Consider the following 10,905-nt stretch of genomic DNA (forward strand, 5'->3'; position numbering starts at 1 on the left):
GTCAATTGAGGCTTGCACAAAGTGGGTAGAACAAAGTTAACTGATCCATATGGAGATGGACTCAATGACCTTGGCCTCATTAAATGGACCACACTCATAATCAACTGAGCTAAGCAGCCAACAGAGCTGGATCAGCTGACTAAAACATTAAACATTCCTCTAGAAGGTAAAACTAGCAAATGCTTAAATATCACCTTCCACACAATAGAAATGCAGGAGAAATAATGTGTTTCTGACAGATGATGTGAGAAAATGGAGGTAGGAGAAGATTAGGTAATTACTTAGCAAAAAAAGGGATTAAAAATTATTGGGACAGACAAAACCTCAAAGTTAAGCAAAACTGATGAATATCAGTTTGGCAGATTCTAAATATTTGTCTTATTGTTCTCAATAAGAGACTATGATTCTGAGACAATAAAAATGCTTAAATAAACTAAAACAAGACTCATTAAAAAACAAAAAAAGTAGCCCTGGCCGGTTTGGCTCAGTGGATGGGGCGTCGGCCTGCGGACTTAAGGGTCCCAGGTTCGATTCCAGTCGAAGGCATGTGCCTTGGTGGCGGGCACATCCCCACTGGGGGGTGTGCAGGAGGCAACTGATCGATGTTTCTCTCTCATCAATGTTTCTAACTCTCTATCCCTCTCCCTTCCTCTCTGTAAAAAAAGCAATAAAATATATTATTAAAAAAATGTACAGGCTCATCTGAACTATTATAAAATTTACCTGTATAAATTAAAAATTATAAAATAATCAGAGTGCAGCACAAAATGCCTTTCCCATCACACCATTTCACCTATAAATCTGACTCTGGCCTTCAGCTTTTTGAGTATGAAAAAATAATCTTTGCCATTCCTCTCTTCTACAGACCCCTACATTCTTCACTTATTACTTTGAAAAGCTGTGGAAAGTTGGCTTATTTATTCTAAAAAGTTAAGTATTATACCTTATATAAAAAAGAGGGGGTAATATACAATTCTTTGAAAATCTGAATAGGCAATCTCTATTTTTTCATAATTAATACACAAATCTTGTCAAGCAACTACTATGTAAAGCACTATCTTTAATCCCTAAATTTATAACAAGACTAACACATTGTTAGAGGGCCATTATTTTACAACTACAAAAACAAAGAAAGAAAAGGGCATCAGAGATGACACAACTGAGAACCAAATCCTTTGACATTCCTGGAAAGTAATTCTAATGCATTGTAACAAAAATGCATGTTTTTTCTAAATTGGGTTTACTCATTTATACAGACATACCTCATTTTACTGCACTTCACTTTATTGTACTTCACTGATGTGTGTTTTTCAAATTGAAGGCAAGATCTTCTACCAGCAGAAAATGACTTACTTTATAGTGGTGCTTTGGAAACAAACCCACCGTATCTCTGAGGTAGGCCTGTAAATTGTGGTTTATAATTATTATTTCTAAATCATTTCCTCCTCTCTCTTCCTGCCTTTTAAAATCCTGAAAGTTGCTTCCCATATCCTTTCATTATAAAAAATTGGTAAACCAGAAGTCACAGCCAGCCCCCAAACTACAACCACAAAAGATGCAAACTGCAGGCTACACTGAGGAATTTCTGAGGTTAGCAAATGAAACCTTTTTTTTTTTTTTCAAAGAAAACAGACCTCAAACAAAAAGCATAAAACATCCTGAAACAGTCACACACACAAAAGGAGCTTCAGAGAAACAAAGCCCTAATAACTATTTGTTCTAAGAAAAACATTTCCAGAACTGATAAAGAGTGGGGGAAAAGGAAAAAATACACATAAAATAATGTCCAGCCTTAACTACTATTCAGAAAACAAGTGACCTGACTCCTCTCCTGACAGAGCTCCTCTACTGAAATGTAGGCTGAAGACTGAATTAAAGAGGCCATGCCACAATTCTGCTATTCAGTAATTAAGCCACTACTTTGGTTTTCCCAAATCTATAATTTAAAATAATCTCATCAATGGTGAGACAGCAGATAGAAGACCTGGATTCTAACAGTTCTTTCTAACTTGCTGGGTGACGCTGAACAAAAATTTGTATTTTAAGTAGGGCTGAGAAAAATCCAACTGTTTAAAAGTATACTGAAAAACTATATTGTCATTTATAAATATTAATCATTACCATCTGTCAAAAGTGGTGGCTGGACTATCTGATTCCTAGCTCTGACATTTTTTGATTCTGTGACCAATATAAACAAACGTACCCTCTTGTTATATTTTGACAACTGGAAATGGTTTAGAAATCAGGGACTCCCACACTCACAAAAGAATGAAGGAACTTCCACATAACTTCTCCCTGCTTAGGTCTCAGCATTCCAGGAAAATTTTTTAGACTAACCCAGTTAGTTCAGCCCATACAATAGATCACAAATGGCCTACTAAAATTTTGCCCTAATGAACAAAAAAATTTACTAACCTGGCTCTTTTTAATAGGACATTATGACAGATCCCATGGATGACAATCAAGCAAATATCCTAATTATAATAATTGAGAAACGTGATGGTCTAAACCCGTGGTCGGCAAACTGCTGCTCGCGAGCCACATGCGGCTCTTTGGCCCCTTGAGTGTGGCTCTTCCACAAAATACCACGGCCTGGACGAGTCTATTTTGAAGAAGTGGCGTTAGAAGAAGTTTAACCCTTTGCACTCGCTTGCTTTTTTCTCGAGTCCTTTATTCTAAGTCACACTCGACATCCGAGTGCAAAAGGTTAAGTTTAAAAAATTTGGCTCTCAAAAGAAATTTCAATCATTGTACTGTTGATATTTGGTTCTGTTGACTAATGAGTTTGCCGACCACTGGTCTAAACTATAACTCTTCCCATCTTACTTCCTAGAGTTTTATACCAGATCCCTTGGGAACATACTCTAAACAGCTTGAGAGCAGGTACTTGATCTCATTTTCCACCATGACACTCATATCCAGTCCCGGGTTCTCTACACTCTAAACTAAAATCAGCCATCACAGAACATTTGGAAAACAGACATTTGACCAATATCTGCTTCACTTAGTAACTTTTGAAAAGTAAATCTAAAAATCTGGCAATGATAACATGTATGTAATCACTGAATTTCTTAAGAAGTGAACAGCTTCTAGCCCTGCTTAGTGGCTCAGTGGTTGAGTATCACCATTGGATTCCCAGTCAGGGCACATGACCGGGTTGCAGGCTCGATCCTCAGTAGGCAGCCAATTGATGATTCTCTCTCATCATTATGTTTCTCTCTCTTCCTCTCCCTTCCTCTCCGAAATCAATAATATATATAAAAGAAGTGATCAACTTCTAAAAGGCAAGGCTTTCTCTTCCACTGGATCCTATGACCTATCCAATAGGAACCTAAAACAGATCAAGTATATGTACCATCATGTGTACCTGGGTTCCTGAGAGACCTCTAAAACCGCTTGATAGTAATTCAAACCCAGGCTTGGCAACAGGAATTGAGGAGCCCAGCCAAATCCAAATACACCTTTAGAGTTAGCCAAAACACAAGCTTATAAAAGGTTACAGCACTGGAAATGGGTGTTGCCAAAGGAGGCCTTAGGCAAAGAAAATTTTATTTTTAATCTAGGAAGGAAGGAAGGGCTGAGCAGAGTCTAAAAGAATTTGGTTTAACCATCAAACACTGACTGAGGATTTCCTCCTAAAAAGAGAGGATCAGGGCCCCAGTGACATTCAAGTAAAATGTGATCCTTCAATGTGATCCTCCCTTCCTGAGGGAGTGTGAAGTGGGGTTCTCTTATGTTTAAGAATATACAGTCTCTCCAACTAAATTTAAAATAAATGCCTTGGGCTGCTCTGTAATTGCTTCTGTATGTTATTCTCTTCTCTTGACTTCTTACTTGCTCTACTTTATAACAGGAAACACACCACCTCACTTAGGAATTCTTCCCTGCCACCCGCCTTTCCTTTGCCCCCAGCAACCTTTATCTCTGAAAGTGCCACATATGCCTGAGGTAAGCTATCAGGATTTGAGTTTCACTTCACCTAGAAAAGAGTCTAGGCCTTAGAGCAGAGATGCGACTACGAGAGGATATGCACAGAACTGACCAGACTGGTAGAGGAAAATAAAAATTAAGTTTAGCTCATACTGACTCCCTGTTTGAAACTGGCTCATCAAACTTTTTATAGATACTCATCTCTGGGAAGTAACAGTCTTTTTTTTTTTCTTCTTTTAAGTAAGTTATCCTTACCCATCAAGGTTATGCAAATCAAAACCACAATGAAGCCTTTACTTTTTCCCTCTCTTCCCCCCCCCTCACTGCCCTCACCCACGCGGGTTACCTTTGCCTTTCTAAGTTCCAAGGGCCCTTCTTCAGCCTCTGTAACCGGTGTCCTGAGCCTACGCAGCCCAGCAGGCTCACTTCTACTACCTAACTTTCTAAATAAACTTTCTCTTATAATTTGGAAAAAAACACACACACAATGAGGCAGCACTTTATACCCACTAGGATATCTACTAGTATATTCAAAAGTGTTGTGGAAAAAAGGATGTGGAAAAAGTGGAACCTTTATATGCTGCTAGTGGGGATGTAAACTGATGCAGCTATTTTGAAAAACAGTCTGGTAACTTCTCAAAAGAATAAGCACAGAGTTAGCAATCCACTCCAAGAAAAATGAAATCATATTTCCACACAAAAGCAGGTACACAAATATTCACAGCAACATTATTCATTATAATAAAAAAGTAAAAACAACCCAAATGTCCATCAACTGATGGGTAAATAAAATGTGATATAGTCACACAATGAAATATTATTCAGCAACAAAAATAAATACATGCTACATGCTATCTATAATAATAAAAGTGTAATATGCTAATTAGACCGGACAGCCTGACGACCTTCCGGACAACCTTCCAGACAAAGCCACGGCTGCGAGGGCCGAGCCCCTTGCACAAATTTTGTGCGTCGGACCTCTAGTAACATTAATTAAACTTAAAATCATGCATTTTTATGAAATATACAGAACAGGCAAATCTATAAAGATCAAAAGGAGATTAGTGGTTGGCTAGGGCTGGAGGAGGTTAAGGAATTGGAAGAAATGGCGAGTGACTGTTAATGGGTATGGGTTTTGGAAACAGTGAATATATTCAAAAATTGATTGCAGTGATGATTGCATAACTCTGGAAATATACTAAAAACCACTGAACTGTACATTTTAAATAAATAAATTATATAGTATGTTAATTATATCTCAATAAAGTTGTTTATATATATTAGACATAAGTGATAAAGCAAATGGAGCAAAATGTTAACAATCAGTAAATCTGGGAAAAGGATGTACTGAAGTTCTTTGTACTATTCACAACAATGCTTGCTGTGAAATTACATTAGGAAAAGCTAAAAAGTACAAAAAGATATGCCTCAGGACAATCACACACAGTATTCTTTAACATGAAACAGAAACCTGCACTAGAGAAAACTGCCATAATGTCTGCTCCTGCCCCTGCCAGACAAATATTTCACTTGTTTCCCCTATTCTTCAGATTAATGCAAAACGTGCAAAGAGAGCATCTTTCAAGTAGCAGAAAGTAGGAATGGCAAGGGAGACGAATATTCTTTAACTTTCTCAGGGCCTCAGTCTCCTAATCTGTAAAATCAGAAGGCTATATAATCTCTAAGAGTACTGAATGTTTGATATTCCACAATTCTGACATTCTAACTTCATTAGGCAATATGTTTAAGGAGGAGTATGATCTAACCAGTCCGCAGCTTTTCTGAACAGTGAGCATTTTTTCTCTCTTCTAAAGGGGACATAAAGAGACAATTTTAGCATATCCTTAGTGTTCTCAGTAGACTCCTACAGGACACTGGCTACTCTCCCATCTATCTGTCACCAACCCCTTCTCTTCAATTCTTGGCAAGCCCTGTACTCAGAGCCTGGGAAAACTGGAGCAGTGGATGCATGAACCTAAGCTACATCTCAATGCTGGGTGCAGGTCAGTTCAAAGGAACTTAAACAATCCTATCTAATAAAGAGGGATATGCTAATTGACCCTCACACCATCACAAAGATTGTGGTGCCCACAGCCAATAAGACTGGAATATGCTAATTGACTGTCCTGCCCTCAAAGGTGATGGTACCCACAGCCAATAAGGAGGGAATATGCTGACTGACTGCCCCGCCCTCAAAGATGGCAGCACCTACAGCCAATGAGGAGGGAATATGCTAATTGTCACACCCTCAAAGATGGCGGTGCCCACAGCCACAAGATGGAGGTGCTCAGCCCCGCTGGGGCAGCAGGTGCGGCAAGGCTAGGCCTGCCCACCTCCAGAGTCCCCCAGTACCCTCAGCACCCCAGCCGCCCAGGGCCAGCCCGAGGCACAGGCAAGCCTCAGATGGTGGCTGCCCCAGCCGCCCAGGGCCACCTGAGGCTCAGGTAACCAGGGCTGGCTGAGGCTTGCGCTGCTGGCAGTGGCAGCAGCAAAGGTGTGATGGGGGCATTGCCTTCCCCTGATCACCGGGTTGCCTCCCTCCCCTGAGGGCTCCCAGACTGTGAGAGGGGGCAGGCCAGGCTGTGGGACCCCCATTCCAGTGCATGAATTTTCATGCACTGGGCCTCTAGTCCAAGATAAAAAAAAATAGATCATGCCCTAACTGGTTTGGTTCGGTGGATAGAGCGTCGGCCTGCGGACTGAAAGGTCCCAGGTTCGATTCTGGTCAAGGGCATGTACCTTGGTTGCAGGCACATCCCCAGTAGGAGGTGTGCAGGAGGCAGCTGATAGATGTTTCTCTCTCATCGATGTTTCTAACTCTCTATCCCTTTCCCTTCCTCTCTGTAAAAAAATCAATAAAATATATTTTAAAAAATAGATCATAAACATTCTGGAATTCGAAGGTTCAGGCAGAGATAGGGAAATAAACAGGAATCCCACCTCATGGTAAGTATTCTCCTGTAGTCACCTGGTGGTGACCAGAAGAAAAAGGGAAAATACAGATGTCCAGGAAACCCAGCCATTTAGAAAGAAAGAGGTACTGGACTTTTCTACCTTTAGGTAGAAAGAGGTACTGGACTCTACTACCATCTGCCTCCCCACTTAGGATGGGCCAACAATAATGGAAAATGTAAATCAAAGCGATTCTTCCAGATTTGCTTACCTACCTGACAAGCTCAAAAAGCTAACAAGCAAATACAATCTCCTAAAATTGACTATTCTTGTGCTTCATTCATAGAGTACCTTCCTATCCTTCCAACCCAAAGAACTTCTTCAATTAACCAGAAAAGAAAACAAAATAATTTTCACACCTTCCTCAGTTCCTTGCACAAATAAACTACATAGCTTCCCTAAATGCTTAAGTATGCAAGAAAGAGCAGGAGGTGACAGGAAGCATCTACTATAAAAACCAATGATCTGGGTCTATATTCAACATAGCAAACTGTATGCTTGCAACCAGACAATGAATCTTAATCCTCCACAAAACCAGAAGAAACACTGAGCATCTTTGATTTGTTTTTTCTGGATTCACTTTTTAAGAATATATTGGCTGCCCTAGCCAGTTTGGCTTAGTGGATAGAAGGTTGGCCTGGGGAATGGAGGGTCCCGGGTTTGATTCCAGTCAAGGGCACATGCCCAGGTTGCAGGCTCAATCCCCAGTGGGGGGGCGTGCAGGAGGCAGCAGATCAATGATTCTCTCTATCACTGATGTTTCTATCTCTCTATCCCTCTCCCTTCCTCTCTGAAGTCAATAAAAATATATTTATATTTTTTTAAAAAAAGAAATATAGTGGCTATCTGACATATATAACTTAATTTGCTGGAAAAATCATAGACTTACTCCTAAGTAACTCCTGCACCTGGGTGCAGTTCACAATTTCCTGTCATTTACTTACTATGACATCACCGATTTGGGAGCTATAAGGCAGGCTCAGCAGAGAAAATGCACCCTGTAGGTCTCAAGACTGACTTGCATAGAGTCATTTGTATTCTGTTTGTTTTATTCAAAGATTCCCCCTGGGTAGTCCAGATGTCAATGCCCCCTTCCCCCCCCAACCCACCAGAAATGAAATGAAGAAAAGAAATTCTTCAATCGGTGCCTATTCTAACAAAGGCCATCTACTGAATAAATGGTCTTGACATTCCACTACTGCAAACACATTTTAAAACAGAAAAAAATACCCTTCTTTACACATTTTATACAACTCATCCCCCTTTCTTTACCCTCCCAATAAGCTTACACAGGAATATAATTTTAGCTCACAGAAAAGCCAGAAAATTAACAGATAATTACTTAAAGAGAATTCACATTTTTGAGGATGTACTTGGTAAGATGTTTTTTATTTACATTCTCTTTTTCACTGATGAATTATCTAACTTGCCCCATCACAGAGATAGTCCATATAATTTGTTATTTCCTTTACCTTTTTCAAATGTCTATACAATTTAATGGACACTCAAAAGCACACCATATTAACACTGGTTTATTCCACCACCTTAAAGTTTCTTTTACTGGGGAGAACTATGTTATTTTTAGTCTTTCTCAACATGTTACTGTTTTCTAAAGACCCAACCAGGCAAGGAGGTGTAGTTTAGTGTCAGGAGAGGAGCGCTGGACCGAAAGTCAGGCAATTAACTAACAGGACACTGGCCCTGCAGTCCTCCTTCCTAAGCTTCATTTTCCCCTTTGAGGTCCCTTCCAGCTCCCATTACATGAACCGAATTCCAACAACTGCACCACAAAGTCATAAATCTAATAAATATGAAACAGGAAAAATTAGCTTCTGCACTATGAGTTTTGAAGACAAAAAAAAAGTGAACTTGAAACGATAAAGCTTCCCCAACAAATGGCCCAGTTTTAACTGTCTTACTGCTTCATGGTTTATTTTTTTCTCCGCCTGCTATCAATTTCAAGATAACAGTATATTTGTTCTGACCTTTTAAAGGTCATCAATTGATCATGTTTTTTAAAAAGACAGTCCATTTTCGTCCTTTGAAGTATGCACCTAATTTTTTTTTTTTCATAACACTGGAATTTTTCTGGCGACCAAGACAAACAGACCTGTGTATCTTCTCTGAAGCAAAGTAAATTTAGCCAACAAGATAATAACTTTCAGGAGAGACACTTGACAGTGCACACATCATGACCGAAGACTAGAAAGAGTATCCACATGACACCTGCAAAGCGGACACTCCAGACAAAAACTTTTCCACAACTGCTGTAACTCAAAGGCTCCCATGACGGGTGCAGTGGAATTCATGGGGATTTTACAATTCTGACACCAACTGGTGTCCAGCCTGACGGGACACGGGCCCTTCTTCGCTTCCCCACCACTTCCCCTTTGCAAGATGACTTCAGAAGCATCACGATGCAGCCCAGGCTCTCCAACGAGGTCGCTGCCCTTTTATTCACAAATGACGCTGGCCCCAGAGAGGACATCCATTACTTTCCTTAAAAGAATGCATGGCCCCGGGGTGCAAGCCCTTTCTAGAAATGAGAGAGCTCTCCCTCCTCTCGGTGTGGCTCACGCACACTTTGTCACATCCCATCCACCCAGGGGACCCGGCCCAAGGCTGGGTTAGCACCGTTTTGAGGAACTGTCATCACAGGCTTCTTGGGACGGGGCCAGATCAACTCAAAAAGTTTTCCTTTCTTTTTCTTTTTTCTTTTTTAAGTCTGGGTGGAACTTACTAGTACTTTCTCCGCGATGCCTTCTTGCCTCCCTAACGGGTGTTCGGGCTTCCATTAATTTTACACGAAGTCCCTCCGCCTTCCCCGGACAGAGCACGCACACCCTGCCCTCCGCCCGGTCAGGGACGACGGCGCCCAACGCCGGGGGCGGCGAGGCCGTCGGGACCCCTCAGGGTTCAGAGCCCCTCATCCCCTCCTCCAGCCCGGCTCCCCCTCCGCCGGCGCCCGCCCCGGGTCCTTCCGACCGATCCCCGCCCGGCTCCCGGGACAAAGCAGGGGCGAGCGGGCGTTCCGGGAGGGGAGGGGAGGGGAGGGAAGGGTGGCGGGGGGAGAGGGTCCCGGCCGCAGCGGGCGCGGGGAAGCGGCCCAGGGCTCGGCGGGCGCACTCACCCGACAGCTCGTCCGGCTCCAGCCCGGTCTCGGTGTCCAGCCCGCAGATGACAAAGTAGTCGGCGAAGCGGCTGGGCGCCGAGCCCCCTCCGCCGCCGCCGCCACCGCCGCCGCCGCTCATGGCGCCGGGGCCGAGCCGGGCCAGGCCGTGCGGAGCGCGAAGCCCCCGCACCCGAGCGCCTGCCCGGCCTCAGGCCGCCCCTCCCGCCGCCGCCGCCGCCGCCGCCGCCGCCGCTACCGCGGCTCGGGCCGCCGCCCCCGGCCCTGGCCCGGTCCCCGCGGCCGCTGAGGCTGCCGTGACGGGGCAGGGGGGCACCGGGCCGCCCCGCGCCGCATCCTGAATGCCTTCCCCGCCGCGCCTCCGCCGCTACCGCCGACCGAGAACGCCGCGGACCGAGCGAGCCTGGCGGAGGGCGGAGAGCTCGGCGGAGCCCCAGCGCCCTCCCCGCCGACCCCTCCCGCGCGCTTGCGCAGGCGCCGTCGGGGAGGGGCGGGCTCCAGGCGGAGAGGATGACGTGATGCTCCCCGGACCCCGCGGGCTGCAGTTTCCACCGCTGTCGCCGCAGCGCGGTCGGCCACCTTCGTGTCGCCGGCAACCTCCACTCCCCCGGGGCTGTGACTCCTTGGAGAGGCTTGAAAAGGTGCGGGAGGAGCGGGCGCGTCCCGCAGAGCGGGGACCCAGGCCCAGGCCCATGCTCCGCCTCTTACTAGAGCGAGGGGCGGAGAGGCCGTCGGGACCCCTCGGGTTCACAGCCCCTCATCCCCTCCTCCAGCCCGCGCTCCCCCTCCGCCGCAAACTGGACGCTCCAGGTCCGGAGATCTGCTTACCGCCGGCCCTGTCACAGGGATAAGGCTGCAGGACTGAGCTCGGCAGCCCACCTCATCCCATGTCT

General features: G+C 44.4%; 1 protein-coding gene across 2 annotated transcripts in view; it reads right to left on the minus strand.

Annotated features, from left to right (window-relative positions):
* DENND5A (DENN domain containing 5A) overlaps positions 1 to 10,448 on the minus strand; it is a 77,648-nt gene extending 67,200 nt beyond the window's left edge. Inside the window, exon 1 of one of the 2 annotated variants that reach the window (XM_054725785.1) lies at positions 10,013 to 10,447. In XM_054725785.1, coding sequence (XP_054581760.1) covers positions 10,013 to 10,133 — 121 coding nt within the window. In that variant the 5' untranslated portion in view covers positions 10,134 to 10,447. Of the gene's footprint in view, positions 1 to 10,012 lie in introns of both variants that reach the window. The other variant, XM_054725786.1, reaches the window with a different exon arrangement.
* Positions 10,449 to 10,905: the final 457 nt, after the last annotated feature.

Source organism: Eptesicus fuscus, chromosome 13 (genome assembly GCF_027574615.1).
Source record: "Eptesicus fuscus isolate TK198812 chromosome 13, DD_ASM_mEF_20220401, whole genome shotgun sequence".
Taxonomy (NCBI): domain Eukaryota; kingdom Metazoa; phylum Chordata; class Mammalia; order Chiroptera; family Vespertilionidae; genus Eptesicus; species Eptesicus fuscus.